This window comes from Myodes glareolus, chromosome 6 (assembly GCF_982192425.1).
Source record: "Myodes glareolus chromosome 6, mMyoGla1.1, whole genome shotgun sequence".
Classification (NCBI taxonomy): domain Eukaryota; kingdom Metazoa; phylum Chordata; class Mammalia; order Rodentia; family Cricetidae; genus Myodes; species Myodes glareolus.
The window spans coordinates 7,916,436-7,937,594 of NC_142031.1; the positions used below are offsets into that span (position 1 = coordinate 7,916,436).

The 21,159-nt window shown below is 55.3% G+C and overlaps 2 protein-coding genes across 9 annotated transcripts in view; one reads left to right on the plus strand and one right to left on the minus strand.

Annotated features, from left to right (window-relative positions):
• Pex14 (peroxisomal biogenesis factor 14) overlaps positions 1-6,107 on the plus strand; it is a 139,972-nt gene extending 133,865 nt beyond the window's left edge. For all 3 annotated transcript variants that reach the window (XM_085690280.1, XM_048414895.3, XM_048414916.3), the window contains 3 exons: positions 163-260; positions 3,038-3,129; positions 4,862-6,107. In XM_085690280.1, the coding sequence (XP_085546406.1) occupies positions 163-260; positions 3,038-3,129; positions 4,862-5,318 (647 nt within the window). In that variant the 3' untranslated portion in view covers positions 5,319-6,107. The remainder of the gene's footprint in view (positions 1-162; positions 261-3,037; positions 3,130-4,861) is intronic.
• Positions 6,108-11,969: 5,862 nt separating this feature from the next.
• Casz1 (castor zinc finger 1) overlaps positions 11,970-21,159 on the minus strand; it is a 146,452-nt gene continuing 137,262 nt past the window's right edge. For all 6 annotated transcript variants that reach the window (XM_085690284.2, XM_048414881.3, XM_085690282.2 and 3 more), the window contains 5 exons: positions 20,773-20,971; positions 19,882-20,053; positions 18,033-18,184; positions 17,783-17,924; positions 11,970-15,318 (listed from right to left, as the gene is read on the minus strand). In XM_085690284.2, coding sequence (XP_085546410.2) covers positions 14,222-15,318; positions 17,783-17,924; positions 18,033-18,184; positions 19,882-20,053; positions 20,773-20,971 — 1,762 coding nt within the window. In that variant the 3' untranslated portion in view covers positions 11,970-14,221. The remainder of the gene's footprint in view (positions 15,319-17,782; positions 17,925-18,032; positions 18,185-19,881; positions 20,054-20,772; positions 20,972-21,159) is intronic.

The following is a 21,159-nucleotide window of genomic DNA, read 5'->3' on the forward strand; positions in this document are numbered from 1 at the left end:
CACAGTGCGGGTGGATCACCCCAGGCACAGATAAATTATCTGGGTGTGGGGGCAGGGCCTACAGATAAATTACACATAGCAGGGAGGCGGGCAGCTTGCAGGTATGTGGGCGAGGAGGGAACCTTGGGCACTGACTACCAGATGTAATGTTCTCTTCCCCAGTGACTCAGGTACAGACAACGCTGGCCTCTGTCCAAGAGCTACTGAGACAGCAGCAGCAGAAGGTCCAGGAGCTGGCCCATGAGCTGGCTGCTGCCAAGGTACTTATCTTTGGACCCTTGGGTCCCCAGGCCCAGGTCTGTCCCATTTAGCTCTAAGGTCTCCACCTGTCTACTGTCTTCTGAGGACCTAGTGTCCTCCGCTTGTCATCTTCTGCCATGGGTGACACCTCAAGCTGACGCTGTCCTCCATTAAAGAAGCAGGGCACCACTGCCTCAGTGTAGCATTAATCATCAAGGACGATATTCCTGTTTTTGTGCCACCTCCTGACAACAGGAATGAAAAGTCACCCTCTGCTGCTGGACTTTTGATGGCAGGCATGCCCCTGCAGGCTGTAGGTCACAGCCTGGCCAAGGAGAAGTCCAGGCAACAGAGAAGTGCTCCATGGGCGGTTTCCTAGTTCCCACTCTGCCGAAGGTGCTGGGCTCAGCCTTGCAGTGGGCAGTTCCTAGACCCAGAATCCATGGGGTCAGATGATCTGAAAGGAATTAGAGCCAACTAGGGTTGGCTGAAGTGATTTCCATGCCTTGCTGCTTAGGTCTGGAGCAGTCTGCTCAACAGCAGACTAGGGGGTCAGTCTGTCTGGATAAATCCTCACTCTTCCCTTTGCCAGCTGTTAGACCACAGGCAAGTTGTATACATGTTCTGAGTTTGTTTGTAAGATGGAGCTGGGATGGTATCTACTTTGTTGTGCATCTTCTGTGCTTAAGAGTGGTGAATGGTACCAGTCAGAGCCGAGGATTCGAGTCCTCAGCTTTGGGTGTGAAGTATCATTCTCAAAGCACCGATCTTAGCTAGAAGGATCAGAGATGCAGCATCTACTGGGTCCATGGGACCCTCTGGAAGATCCCGCCCCAGCTGCTGCCAGGGATGCTGCGCAGACTGCACAACTGGACTGCAGATCCAGGAAACTGAACATCTTTGCACTGTGGTGGAGCCCAGGTCCTTGTGAGGAAGGTTCCCAAGAGCCCTCTCCCAACATCCATTCCATTTTACACACAGGCTGTCTCACTTCCTGCTCAGGTTACTGGGTGCTACCTCTGCTGGCCTGCGTCCCCTCCAGGCAGCTGTAAAGCAAGCAGGAAGGCCGTGTGGCCCCCATTTGACTGTTATCATTCAGATCTGTGGCCTGCCAGTGGCCATCAGCCATTCCGGAAATTGGAAAAGTGTTCTCAGGCCCTAAGCACGAGATGAAGACCACGTGTTGTACTTTAAGAGGGCGGGGCTGGCTGGCATGGGGGTCTGGGAGGGTCTGCAGTTGTCACAGCTCCCTCCCCGCAGAGCGTTTCTCTGTTCTTCCCGCTGAAGTGGGGCTCTGGCCTGGCACCCAGGCCCACAGTGTGTGCGGACTCCTCTTACCCCATAAACCAAAGATTCAAGCTATGTTTTCTCAGCTGTAATGTAAGTTTTTATATCTGCCTTCCAAACTCCTACTGGAGTACTGTAAAAATGAAAAGAAGAGCTTTAAGTAATTAAAACCTACATAAAACTGAAGCCTGCGAGTTTGCTACAACTGTTTTTTAAAGAGACTGGCTAAAAAGCCCCAGATGTCAGGTTTTATTTCTAAATCCTGGCATCTGGCACCATGTGCGTTTGGAAATCTGAGTCCTTTGTGGCCAGTGAGTGGAAATCGCTCCCTTGTTAATGGGCTGCTGTAGCTGTCAAGGGCTCGGAGAAGCCAGAACAGTGGCTTCTGGGCCTTGTGGTCTGGTGTGCGGACCCTATGGTGATGTGTGTGAGGACACTGACCGCTCCCTGCTCCCTCCAGATTTCCCAAGTCTTCCTTTCTGAGACCAGCAGCGGAGAGGTTTCTTCCTGCAAGTGTGTGCCCAGTGGGCTGTCTAGGCTAGCCTAATGTACCCCACCTTGTTAGGAACCATGGCATATCCAGGGGTGTCCCTTCAGCAGACTGGCGAGAGTCTCCTGCCTCTCATGCCTGCCCACACTAGCATCACAGACCATGTGGCCATCCACAGCCCTGACTTGTGAACCGCTGCCTGGCCTTTCCTCTTCACACTGTAAAGCATGATTCTCTGAGGTTTAGTGGTAGGAAGGTGCCCTACCCCTGCCCTTTGGAGGCCAGGTTGAGGCCTTCTCACCACTCAGCCTATTTTGTCTCAAAGAATAAATAAGATTGGATGGCATGGGGTTTGGCTAGGGGTGTCCTTGTTGATCCTGGGAAGACCCTGGAGACCTGAGGTCTTCTCCAGAACAGAGATCCCGAGCAGCATGGAGACTGCATTAGGGTGAGGCTGCCATCTTGCCCTACTTAAAGGCAGAACTGCAGACAGTGCAGGCACTCAGGTCTCTCTCCAGCTATGCTCTGTTCATGACCTCTCCTGACTGGTTAGCCCTGACTTCTGGGAGAGCCGTGGTCTCAGGGAGGCGTTGTTGTGAGGTATGTTTATTGTTGTTGTGAGGTAGCGTATGTTTATTGGTGGTGGTTTAAATGGAAGTTTCAGGTATTCGACAGAAGTGGAAGATTCTCATGGTTACAAAATCCCCTCCGCTGCCACTATGAGTATGTCAGTGTTTGTGGGAGGGATAGGGCTTGTTTGTTATTTTACACGACACTGTGGTGGCAGCCTATGGACAGGCAGTGATCTTAGCGTCATTGTTTACCCAGACAGGGTTTGGGGACTGTTTATTATAGGGTGTTGTCATGGGCAGGTGTGACAGTGACAGAGTGGGGAACAGAATGGCTTACAGCTGCTGCCCCACCCAGGGTCCTTCTAAGGCCCCCTGACACCTGGCCCGGGCTGGCAGCAGGCACCATTATGACCCATGTGAACCATGTTCCCTATGTTCTGACTTTCAGGCCACCACATCAACCAACTGGATCCTGGAGTCCCAGAACATCAATGAGCTCAAGTCGGAAATCAACTCCTTGAAAGGGCTTCTTTTGAATCGGTAAGAGGGGAAGCTTGGGGCGCTCAGTCTTATCCAGGGTCAACCTGGTGGGGATGTGACTTGTGGGCTGGCCCAGCAGTCACGGAGGGACAGGACCCCTCACTGAGCTGGAAGATGAAGATCCTGCCTCCCCATCCAAGAGGCCCTCCCACATCAGGGGGACAGTGTCCATAAGCGTTGCATTAAAAAAAAAAAACAAAAAAAAAAAAAACAAAAGAAAACACACACACAAAAAAAAAAAACAAAAAAAAAATGATTGAGAGGGACAGCACTGAGGCCGAGAGCAGGGGCTGCAAGCAGGGAACTTTCCTGACACAGGGCACCTGGAGACGGCCACTACTTCCTGAGCATTAACCTCTCTAGGCAGCCTTGTCTCAGACAACACCCCCTGGGCTACAGGGAGTGAGAGCTTGCAGAATCAGAGTCAGCAGAATAAGCGCTGCCCCCGTGAAGCTTCCCGGTGCCCCCTAGTAGCAGCACATTGTTCTCAGGGCAGCCCTGATTGAGGAGTGCCCAGGTCGAAAACTTGAAGGGCAGTGTCCGGGAGCCAGAGTGAGCAGTCAGTCTGCCTGAGTGTGTCCTAGCAGGCTGGGCCTGGACATGTGCGTGTCTGCTTGGCCAGAGACAAGACCGTGACGCCCAAGGTGGGCTTTATAGGGGTGCAAAGATGGGTAAGGAGTGCCGTGATGAGCCCAAACTGGAGGACTATGCTTCCTAAAGCCTCCTAAATCACAATTTTTGGGGGGTGGGGGTGAGTGGCACAGGACAGATGGACGGACAGACATGGATCTCTGCAGCAGATATGGGCAATCCAGGCAGGGCAGGCAGGTTGTTCTTAGAAGTCTTTGGCTTTCCAAACTTAGCAGCTAGGTGACTGTGTGACTAGGGGACACAAACAGGCCGTGGGTGATACTCAAGTCAAAAAATGACAAACGGAGTTTCTTAGTCTGTACAGCTGATGAGTGGCGCCGCCGGGTGGGCTCTGCGTCACAGGCTGACTCTGCAGCCCTGGACAGGAGCAGGACCTGTCCTCTCAGCCTTTGAGGAAACAAGGCTGTCATGAGCTCCATTTCTGAGCCATGACCATGCTGACCTGACTTCAGATCTGTCCTGGAACGGGCATCACTCTGGTCCGGGACCTAGAAGGAGAGCTGGCTTCTTCTTGGGCTCACAGGTTTCCAGCAGAGGGTTCTAATGTCACCTTTTGCTCTTAATGCCTCTGCGCCCTGACCAGTAGCCAGGGTTTCCTGCTGCCGGAGCTCCTTCTGCTCCTTCAGCCAATTGCCGCTGAGATACCACGCTTTCCCACTGCTGCCTTGTGCTGAAATGATGAGCACACTGACCGAGGTTCCCGTGTTTCCAGTCTTGGTCCCTTTGGCTTCCTGTTTTGTCCCTGTGTAGCCACAGGAGTGGAACAGGGACAGTGTTGAATAGAGTGGGGCAGGCGCCAGAGTGTGTAGTACCTCCAGCTGGCAGACCAGCAGCTGCCCAGGCAGGTAGGTCCTGCCCTGAGATGGTGTGAGGCTGCATTAGGACAGTGTTAGCACGGGGCACTTCTGGTATCCAGCTTGACTAATGAGACCTCAAGTCTCCTGCTTTGTGACCCTGGAAGAACTGTTCCCATCACTGAGCCTTCAGGGATCAGGGATCAAGGGAGCGTGTGACCCTGGAGCCTGAAGTGATGCCATCACCAACCTCTGCCTACTTTCTTTTTTTCTTCTTCCACGGCCAGGAGGCAGTTCCCTCCCTCCCCATCAGCCCCGAAGATCCCCTCCTGGCAGATCCCAGTGAAGTCTCCGTCACCCTCCAGCCCTGCAGCCGTGAACCACCACAGCAGCAGTGATATCTCCCCTGTCAGCAACGAATCCACATCCTCCTCTCCTGGGAAGGAGAGCCACAGCCCTGAGGGCTCCACAGCCACATACCACCTGCTGGGCCCCCAGGAAGAGGGTGAGGGGGTGGTAGATGTCAAGGACCAGGTGAGGATGGAGGTGCAGGGTGAGGAGGAGAAGAGGGAGGACAAGGAGGACGAGGAAGATGAGGAGGACGATGACGTGAGCCATGTGGATGAGGAAGATGTCCTTGGGGTACAGAGGGAGGACCGGCGGGGCGGGGACGGGCAGATCAATGAGCAGGTAGAGAAGCTACGGCGACCAGAGGGTGCCAGCAATGAGAGTGAGCGAGACTAGAGCTGGCACTTGCTTGCCCGCCTTTCCAGCGACCCAGGACATCAGTGGCAGGTGGGCATGAGTTGTGGTTCTGCCTCCATGAGGGTGGCCAGCAACCCAAGCAGAGATGGGGCTGTCCTCAGATGCAGCAGTGTGGGGTTGCATTTCTGTTCACCAGCCTCCCAGACACCTCCCCCTGCCCCGGCCCCGGCCCCAGCCCTAGCCCCGGCGGCTCTGGCTCTTCACAGCCAGGCGGAGGACTCAGGAGCCCTGGGCTGAAGCTCCTGCTGAACCCCTCCTGGACAGGTGTCTTGTCCAGGTGTGTCCTCTGAGTATCTTGACTACCTGACACCATGCATGGCATCTCCTGCCTCCTGTCACCTTCATGCAGGGAGAACTATGGTCCCCTTGGTCTTGCTGTCTCCCACTGTGCCCTGGCCTGGCCTGTGACTTCTTCTTTGCCTGTTCCAAAAGCCAGAGCCCTGGACCTGCTCTTCACTTGTGGGCCTACTAGGACCCACAGCCAGGTCCTGGCTGACAGATGCTGCCCTTGGGCACCTGTCCCCAGCCCACCTGCCCTGTTGTCCTGTATACCACACAAGAGCATCCTCGCTTGCTGGTTTGGCTACTCGGTGGTGAGGCATGCTTCTCCCTCCTGCAGTGGAGCCAGGCAGCAGGGCCTTCCTGACCAACAGCCACGTCTGCTCTTCCCACTGAGAAACACATGTTCATTTATGTGATCATGTATAGATTTCAGAATATAAGATATGACTGTACATAATTGTAATAAATATGAGTTGCCATATTTAACTCCTGGCTCTGACCTCATCTGCTAGCACCTGCGTCTCTGAGGTGGGTCTCAGCTAAAGCTCCACCAGGTGACCACCAGAGTAGGGCCCTGAGGGACGAGGGCTCCCAGGGACCTGTCAGAGCTGCTCACCCAGGACTAGAGGGGCTCCTTCCTTGCGCTGGTGTCTGTGGAGGGCGACATTCCCCTGAGAGCAGGAAGGAAGGGACTCGTTACTGTATATAGACCTGCTGCTGCGGGATGAGCTGCCTTCCTTAAATGGATGCACATTCCCCAGGAGCCCGTCTGTGCTCTGCTAGTCCCTCGCCTGCTCGCTCGAGCCCTCCCTGTCTCCCTTTAACCTTCACAGTGTGCTGAGCTATGACCAGAAAGCTGGGGCAGGAGGAGCGCCCTCCAAGGGACACTCTCCACTCCTTCCACTGGGGTCTGGCCAGGCCTGGAGCCATGGAGAGTAGCCTATCATGTGCCGCGCGTGGGTATGGGCCTGAGAAGTGGAGCGTGCCCCGTAGTGGCCACTGCTGAAGGCAGAGCCACACAGCAAGGCACCTGTCCCTGCCGGCCACTGCTCCCCATTGTTCTGGGAAAGGAGGGCAGGACATACAGTATAGTTGAAGGGTGTGGCTTTGGGCTGTTTTGTCCCAGAAGATGTCTACCTCCCAGTACTGTCTCTGTCTCAGTCTCCCCTTCATCGCCCGGCATGAATCCTCCGGGCTGGATCTCCAGCCTCCTGGTCCCTAGAGAGAAGAAGGCGCCCTGCACTCATTCTTCTCCTCGTGTCCCTGACGAAGCCATGTTTCTTCACTCCTGGGGACTACATTCCAGCATGATTGGGGGACCTTGTTCTCCCAGGAACCCCAAGGAGTCCTAGTGTCAAGAGGCAGGTGGGTAGACTGAGTGGGCAGTCAGAGGGCTGGGTCATGTCCCTCTAGTGAATGGGACCCTGGATCCTGGGAACATTGTTGCTGGGCGATCACAACCCTCTTTGGTTTAGTAAGCATTTGTTACTGTTTGTAACTTCTGAGGTCCCCCCAAAGGGAGCCAAAACAGACTAGAAGGGCAGATGCCCTGGGACAGAAATGAAGTCAGAGCAGGGGCTTTGGCAGCCAGTGGAAAATGCTGACCATGGCAGCCTCCGCCACCCCACAGTGCCCTGAGAGCCCTCTGCCCCTCATCGCCCCTGAGTTTCCCCCACCTGGGGGCGTTACCAGGTCGGAGGGGCCTAGGCTCAAGCTCAGAAGAGAAGGGACAGAAACCTGGCTTCAGCTTGGAGGACAGAGTCTGGCGTGACTTCAGGGAGAGAAAAGCCCCTCCCCAAACTGTGTGAGGGCTGCCTAATAAAGGCGGCTGCTGGACGGGGGAAACAGCCCTTTGAAAAAAGCCTTTCATTAGAAAAATAATGCATTTCATCCAAATAAGGTAAAAATATTTGGAATGGGGCAGAAGTGAGCAGCAGGCAGCGCCTGTCAGGCCCTTTCTGGAAGGGAGTACATTATTAAACTCAATTACGATGTCTTTTTATAAAGTGTCGTTTCAGAGAGGACGAACCCCATTGCTTGGAGGCCGTACCCAGCTGTCTTGACCCCCCTGCATGAGCTCCCCTCAGACTCTGGCCTCCCCCAGTGCCGGCTGATTCATTGCAACTACCTTGGGCAGGACAGAAAGGACGGTGGAAGTTGCCACCCAGGGAGGAGGATGCTGGGCGTGGGGGAGCATCGTTGGAGCTTGTGGGTCTGCATCAGGCATCCCAGACATGGTTGGTGGGGAAAGGAGTGCCCGGGGACTCATAAGTTTGTACCCCAAAATGTTGGGCTTCTCTGTAGTATATGTTCATAAATATATGTATTCAGGAAAAACTCGTGTCTTGGGAGGGAATCAAGGGACCTACTGCCTGGACAACTGAGTTGTGACTTATGTTTATAGGATTTCCTGTCACTCATTCCTCATGCTGAGCGACTTGCCCATTGATAGGAAAAGGGTCTGTGATTGTCCTTTGGGGCCCTCATACCCACTGCTCACTCAGGGGCCCATCCAGGCTTGAGAAGGCACTAACTAGCTCTTGGGGGTTTCAGCCAGGCCTCTCCTGGGGACTGCCTTGCACCTTCTCAGGGAAGGAGGAGCATGCTGTAGTCACTCTCAGGAGCACACACACTTGGGTGGGACACCAGAGCAGAAGGCACCAGGGAGGTCGCACTCATGTGGAGTATTCCCTGGCGTGAAGCCCAGGCCTCGCTGGCCTTTTGGCAGGTGGAGCTTGGCTTCTCTCCTCAACCTGCTCCTGGCATGGCACAGGTCATTCTCACCCAGACCCACCCTATCTGGCCAAGTGGCTAAGGGAGACACGTTAGCTGATACCTCAGGGTCTCTACATGAGGTGGCATGCCTGTGCCATTGCACACTTTACATACGGCCACAGGGGCCTGCTGTTCCCACGCCCCTGCCTGCACAATCCAATCTCGGGTCAAACCCCACGGCTCCTCATCAGAAACGAGTTTGAGAGTTTGGCCTGCCTTCCGGGTGGCTTTACCTGAAAGATGAGCAAGCTATAGTTCATGTTCCCGGGAGGCTTCCGAGTCCGCGTCCACCCAGAAGAGGGTGGGTTTATTGCCGCTTTATAAGGAGATGCCTGGAGTCTGTCCTTGGTCTACGGTGAGGCCTGGGAAGACTTTAAAGGAACAGGGATGTTGGGTCTGGTAGCTCGTGCCTCCAGTCCCAGCTACCCGGAGGCTTCAGCAGCCCAGGAGTTCCAGACTCTGGAGAGACCCTCGAAGAATAAAGAAAACCCAAGTAGAGCAGGAGGCGTGTGGCTTTAGACGCAGCTGCTCCTCGACTTCCAGTGCAGTCAGCAAGCCCGCCCTCGTTGAAAAGTTAAGTGGGAAATTCCCATAACACACTAGCGCCCAAACTTCCCTCACAGCATGGCACACAGGCATGGGGCCACTTCCTTTGCTATGGCTGCTGGACTGCGAGCTATGTCTGCTTCTGGTTAAACTGTGCTTTGGTTTTTATGTGTGTTCACACACATGTGGATGTGCACATGGAGGCCAGAGACAGCCTCTGGTGTCATTCTTAGGAATACTGTCCACCGCCTTTGAGACATCTCTCATTGGCCTGCAGCTGTCGGGCTTGACTGGCCATGAGCCCGGGGGACCTGCCAGTCGCTACCTCCCCAGCGCTGAGATTACTGGCATGTGCCGCCATGCCAGCATTTTTACATGGGTTCTAGAAGCCAAGCGTGGGCCTTTGTACTTACAAGTGCTTTACCAGTTCAGCCTTCCCTCCAGCCCCCTCGGACTGTGGTTTCTATGGACTCTAAATAAATCTGTGGTATCTCAGATGTGTGTGCACTAGCCTGTCTCCCCGACCCTGGCATCATCTCCAGGGTACAGCATTTGGCCTCCAGAGACTCAGGCAAAGCTAAGGGCTGGACGTTTTGAGGCAGGCAGGGCCGGGTAAAGTTCTTGGTGGGGAAGAGGGGGCTCCCTTTGGTACCATGCTCTCACAGAGGCCAAGCGGCTGCCCTCCACATCCTGTCAGCTTGTCTCCAGGTTGCGGTAGCTCTTGTCAGAAATGAAGGCCCAGGTGGCCGTCTTATCTCTACAGGGTCTCCAGCACTCTGGGGGCCTTGCTTCTTGGAGGCCCGACCTGCCTTTAGGCAGCAGAATGGTCATCCCTGTGTTCTGGCTCTGGGCTAAAGCCACCTGCAGAGCTGGGACCGCCTCTCATGACAGTGAATGGACACACCTGTCTCCCCAGTGGCCTGGATGTACGGCTTAGGGGGGACACTGCCTTAGTACTGAGTATTCCCGCTGAGCTGGGGGCAAGGCCCACACTAACCGCTGGTCCCATTGTCAGAGCCCTCTGGCCAGCCCTGTCTGGGAAGGCAAGTGTCCACTGAGATCGGCTGCAGGCCTGCACAGCTGTTTCTAACTCATTCCTCGAGGTTACAAAACTCTTGAATTTGCCCCAGTTTGGGTGCTGAAGCACCACACCCCCGCAGCTAATTAAGCCCCAGGACATAACATGTTTTACAACATTTTGTGCCAAATCCAACAGGCCAGAGGGAACATCATGGGCCCTGGGGTGGGGTGCCACCCACAGCAACTAGCTCCCCTCCCAACTCTAGGGGTAGGGCTAGAACCCCATCTAAGTGGGCTCAAGTACCAGATGCAGGGCTGTGTGTCATCCTTGGCCTGTCAGGGGCAGTAAGTCATTCTCTGGGGGCGACACCTGGTGCCTTTCCCTGGGCACTGCCTGAAGATGGCTGAAAAGCTGGTTCCACCACCAACTGGGTATGGATCTGCCAAGGTCTGTCTGTGTCCAGAATGCCCAGGGACAGGAGATGAAGGGATGTTTTGGGGGGCCAGTCAAGATTAGTGAATCCCCTCCTCTGGGCCCCATGAGTCTATCTCAGAAACTGACTTCACTCCTTGAGCCCTGCCCTGATGACTACCGAGCTGTGTCCAGAGAGAGCCCTGTGGCCACGCCACACACCCGCCTATCACCCGCTGAGCTTGGGACTTGGCTTCCTGCCTCCCCGCAGGCCCCACGGGAGGCAGCGCAGCCCACCAGGGCCTGTGAAGCTCCAATGATGGTTTTAATTTGTTGAACTTGTGTTTTATCCCATAAATTAGCCACTGTTTTATTTAACAGAATCGAGATATCCACAAACAACAGGCGAGTTCCAACTTGAACATTTTAATAAGACCAAAAAAAGTCTCTATTTTCATGTCTGTTACAAACATATTTATGTAAATAGCCTGTGGGCCGAGTTCCAGGAGCAAAACAGAAAGGGAAGGGCGCTTGCTCCGTGCTGGCCTGGAGAGTCTGTGTGGTGAGAAGCACACCCAGTCTGGCACCAGTGAGTGAGGCTGGCACGCTCTGGTCCCTAGACCCCCAGCGGCTGAAGCGTGAGTGTGCTACAAGGTTCAGCTTTGTGACACCCTCGGGAATGTGATGCAATGTGCCCTGTGGCAGGAGGGTGACCAGTCAGTCTGATGGTGCTCAGGAGGGAAGACCAGGGTGGGCTTTACACGTCTTTTCCCCTGAGGCCTTGGGCAGCTCTGGCCACTTGGAGACCAGCTCCGAATGGGGCTAGCGTGATGCAGATGGTGACAGAGCTGAGAGGCAGGCCACTGTGGGTCCCTGGTTGGAAGTGGTGAGGTGAACCGAGGCCACGTGAACTGTGGGAGCTGCAAGGCACCTGTACTTTCACCCAGACTGGCAGAAGCTTGACTTCGCTTCCAAAGGTGTCCTCAACCTTAGTGCCACCAGGGCCAGCAGCTTAGACCTCGGTCTGAAGGCTGCAGACCCATGACTGCAGCCCTAGTCTCTGAATCTGCCACCATGTGCTCCAAGCCAGAGCCTCGCCAGCATCCGGATTGGATCCGGGTACATGCTGTTCCCAGACTGGGCAGGTCCCTGCAGGAAGAAGGAAGGAGCTGAGGGATTGCCTTGCCAAGTGGCAGTCCTGTAGCCCCAGAGAATACACAAGAGGGTTGGCCAGAAGGTGAGGCCTGGGGAGGCTTGAGGCTTCACTGCCAGGTGGCCTTTCTAAGGATTGGCTCCTGAGCCTCTGAGCCTCAGGTGGGGTTCAGGTGGAACTAAGGGGAGGAGCCTGTTTTCTTCAGCTGAGCAAGGCCTGAGTCCCCCCACCCCCATCATCTCTCCCTAGCCAATAGTATCTAACCCTATATCCAGAGGGAAAACTAGTCTACCCCCAGCCTCTGGCCTGCTGGGCTTCAAAGTGGTCAGGTCCCTCCCCTCTTCCTGGGCACTCAGAGTCTGGCTGTGTTTGGGCCACCCCACACATTCGAGTCATGGCTAGCCACTCGGGCATCATTTTAAAAATAAAAGATAACGTGACGAATTTTTTTTCCAGTTTTTATTGAGTGAAAATGTCAAACCTTGCATCAGTCATGCAAAAAAAATCAAATAAATAAAACACATATATTAAATTTCTAATAGCACTAAATTCAAGTGGAAAAATATTCAGTTCTTAATAACCAGGTGCCGAGGAGACCAGATTCAAGTAATCAGGGCACGCGCTGCTCAGTTCGCTTTCACGGTCTGCATTTTTGTCTCAAAACCTCTCTATATATCTCTATATATCTATATATGTATATACATATAGATATATACACACATATGTGCATACATATTACTTTTATATTTATATATATACACATACATAGTTATAAAACATTAAAAAGAGCATTGGTGGATCAGGCATCGTTTTCCTCACAGAAAGAAAAATAAAACAAAAATTACACATTAAAATTCAAAATGAGCTAGCAATGGCTTATAGTCCTACTGTGCAATATGAAGCTTACAAAAGGCTAGACTTCGCACTCTCCGCATCTTCTTGTCTTTCTTTTTTTTTCTTTTTAAATTTTTTGTTTGATTTTGCTACATTGAAAATTGTTTTTTATTTTGTTTTTTTTTTGTTTTTTTTTTCCTTTACAAAACTCCTTCCACAGAGGCAGGATCCTGTGGTAGGTCAGATTCTGGGCGAACTCAGCTCAGCACGGAGGCTCTGGCGGGGGCTGTTTAGAAATCAGCGTGTTTCCTGTCGGATTGGGTACTCTCATCTCACTGCTGTGCCTCCCTGCTCCCTCTCCAGTTCAGGTGGTCCTGGCTTTCTGGCTGTGGGCAGCCAAGAGGGGACACGCACGCGCGCGCGTGCACGCGCACACACAAACACACACACACACACACACACACACACAGAGACAGATTAAGAAAACCACTGTCCCATTTGGGCAAGCTCCCCCCCTTGAAGATATGTGGGAGGGGGCTTCCTGGTGGCAGCTTCACCTCCACTGCTTGCTGGATTGGCCCATTTGTCTTTCACCCTGGCACTGGCCAGGGACTGGAGTGCACCAGTTCACACCACAATCCTGGCCTCAGGCAGCCTGCTCCTACCATGGACTGTAGCAGCCGCTGGCCCTGTGCCTGCAGGTGAGCCCTGTACTCAGCCTAGATGGCCTTATTGCCTCCAGGAAGGGGGACTTTGGAAAAGGAACCAATCTGGGTGGGCTGCACCAGCCTCCCAAACAAAATAATAAAACAAAACTGGAACAAGAAAAAAAAAAAGCCCTATAAAGCCACACGCATAACCAACAGAAAAACCCTCAAATGTTCAATTAGCTACAAACTTGTATCAAGAGAATAGTCGGTTTTTTTTTTCCTTGTCTCTACAAAATTCAAGTTAAAAGTTGGAATCACGCAGCCCCCATCAGTGCTAGTGTGACGACAAAGCCTCCAACTGAGGCCTCTAAAATAAACGCTAACCGTTCCTAGGAGAAATTGCACTCAGGTCCCCAATCCCAGGGCTGGTCTGGAGGTGGGGCTCCGCTTCCTCGCACCCACCTGCACTGTTAATTTTTTTCTTCTCTTTTTGTTCTATGTAGAATAATAACCTTTACAGGAAAAATACTGTACAACTTTCTTGGTTATTTTTTTTCCCCCATTTTGATTATTAAAGCCAAAACCAGTCGCATCCTTCCTGTTTGCACCAAAGTGGCTGAGACCCTCGCCTCCAGGCCCTCACCAGCTGTGCCTGCTTCGGACCACAGCGTCGATTTGCTGGAGGGTGGGCATGGGCCTGAGTATCACCAGACCGGACCACAGCTCGGGGGCGGGGATGCCGCCTCGCTGCTGATTCCATGAGATTCCCTCCATGTCCCTGTAGTGTGACCCGTGCTGATGCTGACCGTCTTCGGCCCGCTCTCCCCCGAGTCAGGGGGAGGTCTTAGCTGCATGGGGGGGGGGCTCTCTGCCAGATGCTACAGGTGCCTGCTACCCCGCAACCAGTGACTCCCGCGGGCAGCCCCTGAGCAAACAAGGACCTCGCGTGTGGGCACCGAGAGGAGCGCAGGTCATCGCTGCCACCCGGACACAGCACCTGCTATTCCCTGAACACCCGCTCGGGCGGGCCAGGAGGGTGCGGGAGGCCCGGAGCACCAGAGGGGTCCCCGCCTCTGCCCTGAGACGGACTCGGGGGTCCGGAAGCACCAGCGGGGCCAGGGCGCCTCCCTCCCTGGGGCGGCCCAGCGGGGTCTGTACACAGGGGTTCACATACAGAGCAGTTCCTGAGGGGACTGGAGTGGTGCGGCAGCTAGGGTGATGTGGCGGTGGGCGCCGGGCCGGGGCCACCTAGGGCCGCCAGCGGGGTCCGCGCGCCAGCCTCGCCCGCAGCCTCGGGCAGCGACTCCTCCGAGTCGGTGCGTAGGTCCTCGTCGTCATCATCATCATCTTCCTCGTCGTCTTCGTCCTCTTCATCGTCATCTTCGTCGTCGTCCTCGGCCTCCTCCTCGGGCAGCTCCAGCTCCTCCTCATCGTCCTCCTGGGAGGACTCCCCAGCGGTGATGGTGGCAGAAGCAGCGGGGGCGGGCGCAGCAGGGCCGTCACGAGGCCCGGGGACGGTGGCAGGCAGACCGGGGTCCCCTGTGTCTCCCAGGAGGCCCAGGCCCGCAGCCGCTGTCTGCAGGAAGAGCAGCGAGCCCGGTTCGGCGGCTAGCGTGAGCGAGCCGTCCAGGTTGACGGGCGCACCCGGCGAGGCTGCGGGAGGCTCCCCTCGCTCCTGCTTCTCGTGCTTGCGCTTGTGCGAGTCCATCTGCGACATGCCCACCACCGTGTGGCGGCAGCCCGGGTAGGTGCAGTGGAAGTGCGAGCACTTGAGCTTGTACTTGCAGTCGGGCACTGCGCAGTCGGCGCTCGAGCTGAACTGGCAGAAGCCGGCGGCGCTGATCACGTCCTGTTTGCCGTGGTGCTTGCGGTGCGCAGTGACTTTGGTGCTGTCGGTGCAGCGGAAGCGGCAGCGCAGGCAGTGGAAGTGCGTGCTGGTGCCCGAGAACGGGCAGTCAGCGAAGTGGCAGCTGAGTGTGGCCTTAAAGCGCTTGAAGTCGTCCAGCACCAGATTGTCCACGCGGTCGTGGTGCTGGGCGTGCTTGTACATGTGCGTGCGCCCGCAGAACTTGTAGCCGCAGTTCTCCCGCGTGCAGTGGTAGTGGGTGACCTTGAGCGAGAACTGGCAGGCCGTGTCCTTGCAGTCCTCGTAGAGGTCGAAGCGCCGGAAACCCTCCAGCATCATGCCCTCGTCCAGCATTTTGCGAGAGGAGGCTGTCTTCCTCCGCTTGCCAAAGGGAGACATGTCCTCGATAATCCAAAAGCGCTTTTTGGCCCCTGAGGCTGTCGGCATGGAGATGGTGTTCCCTAGGGAGGGGCAGAGAGAGGTCAGCGTGGAAGGGGTGCCCTTTTGGCAGCAGTGCCCACGTGGGCACCATTCCCAGGGTCACACCCACACAGGGCCCCTGATCCTGGCATGGTGGCCAGCAGACACCGCTTAGGAGCAACACCCTGGCTTTCCCCTGGCTGGGAGCCTCTCCCACAGCCCCCTTGGGAACAGCAGGGAGTTCCAGGCTTCCCCTGTCTTCTAGGTCTGCAGGATGACCACACAGGCATCCCGGGATGTGGTGGCTGCTTCCTGGCCAGTTTGGGTGGGAAGTGAGGACACATCCCAGTGCTAATTGAGGCTGAAGGGGAAGCTGGGAATCTAGGTCGGCAGAGTGTAATTACCCAAGTTGGACTCAGGCCAGGACGCCATCACACGCCTGCCTCTAATGAGGGACAGGCCAGCTCTCTTCCTGCCAGCTACCCAGTCTCCGGCTGCCTGCCTGTCTGTGCAGGAGAACTTGCTGCCTCCTGGAAGCAGCGATGCTGAGGACCCCAGAGCCTTGTGGGCCTTTGACTCCTTGCTCCTAGATACCAGAAGTTTTCTTTTCCTTGATACCAGAAGTTTCTTTAAGGTTTTGGAGCTTCCTGTTTGACCTGAGGGACCCAAAAAATCCCAAAAAGGCCCTACTGCCTTCCTGAGGCCTGAACTCTGAAGCTTGGCTCTCCGAAAGCCACCATGGTCCTAGCCTGCGTCTCGGGACTCAGGAAATCTGCTACTGGCTTCTCTATGCCTTCCTGGAAGGCACCTGAAGACAACCTCAGCTACCTCCCGCTAGCTGCACAGCACTGGGGAAGAGGCGACCAGCCCTGCCCTTCCATCACTCACTCCGCAGGAGGCATCTTCCTCCCTGAGCCTCCCCAGGACGCCTGGCTACCAACCACTCTTCAACATTCTGCAATAGTACACTGAAAAGAAGGTCCTATCACCCAGCCTTAGCGAATGAAGAGAAACCAAGGGCCGGGATGGTGTAGGGGTATCCAGACAGGGGGCAAGGGAGCAGCTCAGGTCCAGAAATCTGTGGGGGACAGAGCACTGTCATGGGGCTCTGCCTGATTATGCCGGCAGCAGAGCTTTCAGTGAGCAGGATTCACTCTGTCCTGCTCAGGGTCACCACCACTGGGGATGGCACAACACCTGTGCTCATAAGGTGAAGCAGGAGTGGAGGGGGGGCTAGAGACCTGGGGTGATGTCCACCCAAGGGACAGGGCAAGCACACATTCCCACGAGGTCACTGGATATGGGGCTGGGATGGCAAGGGCTATCCACCACTGAGCACTGAGTGAGCCTGGAGGCCCCATAGGTTTCTTCTCCCTGTCCAGCTTCAGGAGAGGGAGGAGGCCCAAACCAGCATGAGAACTCTCTGGACCTGGGAAGCTCCCAAGCGAACTGAGAACAGCAGTAGGCTCTGACCCCACAGGGCCAAGGAGGACAAGGACCTAACAAGTCACCCAGAAGGACCCTGGCGGCGGCAATCTGTTCTCTGAGGTAGTTGGCTGTTAGGGGTGTGGGGAGGCCCTGCCCTTGGTTCTGCTCAGTCCTGGATCATAGCCTTGAGGATGAGCTGGGGTGACAGACACCGGCAAGAAGGCATGGATGAGTTACCTGCAGCATCCTGAACTAGGGGGGCGTCACTTTTTACTGGAGTTGGAATGGCAGTGATGGGCGGGCTGCTGATGGGGTGGCCCAGGCCCCGGCTGGCTCCGAGAGTGGCACTGAGCAGAGAGTATGACAGACAGGACGGAGAGAAGAGGCATGGGAGGGGAGGGAGGGGTGGCCGGAGCACAGCCGGTGGGAAGGATGGAGTCAGGGGGGGCAGTGCAGCCCCACGAGCGGCCTCGTCACCAGCCGGAGCAGGAGGAGGAAGAGGAGGAGGAGGAGGAACCGGGCAGCCTGGAGAGGGTGGAGAGAAGCAGAAAAACAAAACAAAACAAAGAACAAACAAAAAGAACCCAAGTGAGAAACCTGATGGGTACAGCGGTGCAGTATGGAAGTATGGACAGATGAGGAGAGAGGCGGGACAAAGAGGGGAGGAGGAAGAGACCGATCGGTGCAGTGCAGGCACCAGGTGTCCAGGGAGGACCTTGTTGAGGACAGGATCAGGAGGCAGGAGCCTCTCAGGGGTCCCGGGTTCTAGATGAGACTGGGACTAAGGCCAGTAGGAAGGCTGGCGCAGGGCCTATGTTGTTCTCTCTGGGGCTAACGGGACAAGCCCTGGTCCCTCTCTGGGGGAACTGAAGTGACCTGGAGGGAAGGCAGCAGGGAGGTAGGCAGAATGGCAGGAGGGGCCTCAGTGACCACTGTTGTATAGGCCAGCTGTTCTGCAAACCATCTTGTCCTCCTTGGAGGCCATTTGACTAGCAACCTTCTGTCCCAAGAAGGACTCAGCAGAGCTGGGCCTGGGAAGCAGGGGCCCAGCCGGCAGAAGCCAGGCCTGCTACTCACCTGCCGCGGTGCTCTCATTGCCCACAGGGGTGCTGGAGCAGCTGCGGTCCATGGTGGAGGACTCGGAGGACGCGGCACCAGGGCTACAGCCTGTATAATCCATGCCCTCGTCTGTTTCAGCATCCATCAGGCTTGGGGGACCCTGGAAGGAAGTGAAGGGGCCCTAAGAAAGTGGCCCACAGGTTCTTTGGGCAGCAAGACCCCGCACCTGCTAACAAGGACAGTCAAGTCACGTGGCCTAGGCTCTCACCTGGGACGGGGGCACACGGTCGAAGTTCTTCCCCAGCATCCTCCGCATGTGTTTGCGGGCGTGTGAAGTCATCTGGTGCTTGAGGAGGAAGGAGAACTGGCAGCCTTCCCGGATGCAGTGGAAGTGGCTATTCACCTGGTTGTACTTGCAGCCTGTGGATGGAGTCACAGCAGCGTGAGCCTCCCCGGACAGTGTGGGTACAGGGGTGCTGTGGTTCGTAGATGGTATTTGGGGGAAATGCATTTTCTCTAAGGAAATACCTGCAGCCAGTTCATCCCAGGAAGCCCAAGTCTGCCGGGCTATCTGACCCCTGGCCTCCCTTCTGGCTTGCATGGGGGCACGTGACAGGCTTGCCCTAGTCCCACACCCTCTTCACTGAGAGGCCACAGCTCCAGGGCCAGGGACCTTTGGGAAACTACCTCTTGGCAAGTCAACCGCCCTCACCCTTCTCCAGGGCGGACCTTGTTTAGGTCAGCTGGCCTCCACCCCGCCTCCACCCCCCCCCCCCTTTCTGCTTTGCTCTAGGTGAGAACAAATAGAGCAGGCAGGACCGAAATGGCATCAGCTAAGGGCAGGTGAGGGCCTGCCTGTTGCCATGGCACCAGGCTGGCCAGGTGTCTTATGTCATCTCCCAGCTTTGTTTGGCCTCGGCTACTACCAAAAACACCGAAAGTTGAGTAAATAAAGGGCAAGTTTAGAACCTCGGAGAGCTGTAAGCTGAGCCCGGTACAGCAGAGGCCACTGGGGTCACTCGCCCCCTTCACGCCATGAGTCCTTCCTGAACTAATTCTTGAAGGAAAAGGGTTATTTTCTTTCTCTTACGGCAGGTAACTCGGAATGTCTCCCCCTTCCCCTTCAGAGGGGCTAGAATGTGGCTGGTAGCGGTCTCCATGGATTCCCGAGGCCCTGCTACCATGACCACAGGACCAGAAGAGGCTTGGCCTGTAGACGCCGCCCCCACCGGTCTGCCACTCCACTCTTCCTAGGTCTACTCCTAGGAGAGGCCTGCCCTACAACTGCAGCTCCAGAGATGTTTGTCCCACCCTGAGGCTTGAGGCTAGGCTCTGTCTTCTACCTGCAGGCCTGGGCTCCTCCCAGTGAGTTGAACAGGAAAACCTGCTCCGGAGACACCTGTCACCAACTCAGAAACACCAGGAGCCTTGGGTTCTCCCGCTCACCATGTACTCTAGCGGGGCTCATAGTACACCCGGCAAAGGTTTCTGACACCAATTGCAAGCATATGCTAAGTGTTTTTTAAAAAAATATAGCCGGGCAGTGGTGGTGCATGCCTTTAATCCCATCACTCGGGAGGCAGAGGCAGGCGGATCTATGTGAGTTTGAAGCCAGTCTGGTTTACAAAGTGAGTTCCAAGACTGCTAGAGCTGTTACACAGAGAAACTCTGTCTTGAAAAACCAAAATATATAAATAAACAAATAAATAAATACCTTTAATGAATGAACAAATGAACAGACTCAGCTCATTTTGGACAAAGCCCTCAAATTAAAGAGCTTCTAGGACCGCTACAGTCTTCCCTGTCCACGCTTCCAAAGGAAAGGAAACCAAGAACAGCCAAGCCCTGGATGCCAGGGGTGCAGCCTAGGGTGCTGGGAGGGGCCAGTCCTCGGAGCCACCCTCACCCTCTTGCTGGGATGTCTGCACTCCCAGGCTTTACAACCAGTTTGACAGCCCCTGGCCTATGGCATCTGTGATCTCTCTCCTAGACCAAGGGTTGCAGGTGGTGGTGGCAGAAATGAGTACCCGGGAATATGGCCCGGGCTACCAGGACCCCAGACATCAGAGCCACAGTGCTACCTGCTGGAAGTCCCGGGCAGCCCTGGCCTCAGGTACCTGGTCTTCCGCACTCCTCACGTTTGGTGAAGTATTTGAACCCATTGGCTGCCCGCCGCTCCGCTTTCTCATGCTTCTTTATATGCCAGGGAAGCTTGGTGGTGATGTTGGTGACGAAGTAGCAGCCCGTCCGGAGGCAGTGGTAGTGTCCTCGCATCCGGAACTCACAGTGCTATGGGCAAGCAAGGGGTGCGTGTGTCAGGGCAGGCAGTCTCTGGGCCAGGGAAGGTTCTTCACACCGGTGCTCTTCCGAGCTCAGACTTCATTAAAGCCTCCTACCTGGTGATGTTGGGATTCTTTGCTAATGCCACACCTAGAGCAGACATCACTAATCTACTTATAAGTTCGTCCCTGTATGACCAGACCTAGACAGACATCACTAATCTACCCCAGCACTCCTCTCTCTGTGTGTGCCCAGACCTAGGCAGACATCACTAAGCTATCCTAACTTTTGTGCACACTTGGACCTTACCTGTGACTACACAGGCAGCCCAGCAGTCTTGGGACTCAGCCTTTGAAATGAACCCGAGCTGTCCTTTCTGTCTAGGCATGGACTGTTCTATTTCTTTATCCAATGAGCCTATTTTAAAATTCTAGGCCTCTGGGGAAAGGGGACGTAGCTATTTCCAGGATGAGCATGAATGATGTCAGACACACAGTGGCCGAGATAGCATTTGGTCACCACTGGGAGTTAGGCCTGAAATGACAACCCTCACCAATGGAGCATCAGTCTGGACCCCTGCCCAGGAGCCTCTAGGGGCTCTGGGGCCAGGCAGTGAGTGTCCTTTCCAGGGTCTGCTGCAGGCCAACTTAAAAACGGTGTGAAAAGTGGAGCCTCTGCCAGGAGGAGCTCGGCCTGGGCCCTGGGCCTTCCCCACCCGCCTCACTGACCTGGTTGGGGCAGAGACACTGCAGAGAGTAGTAAGCAAACTGATCTCGCACGTTCACCAGGCTGTTGCTGGGGTTGATGTGGTCCAAGCAGTGGGACTCGGCCTTGCCCGAGGTCTTGCAGACGTACTTGCAGTTTCCGAAGAGACAGTGGAAGTGGAACTTGCTGGCATATTTGCAGTCCGTCGCCAGGCATGGATCGCTACAAGGAAACCACAGCCCAGAAGGTCATTGGCATCCCAAGCCCTCCCGCTAACGTCCTCACTTGGTTTGTTAGGGTTCCCTCACCAGGGGTGTAATCAAGGGGAATGCAGGGGGTCACCTTCCCGCTCAACGGAATGATTCAGCTGGAGACTACAGATCCCAGCATGCATCCCTGTCTCCTTTTGG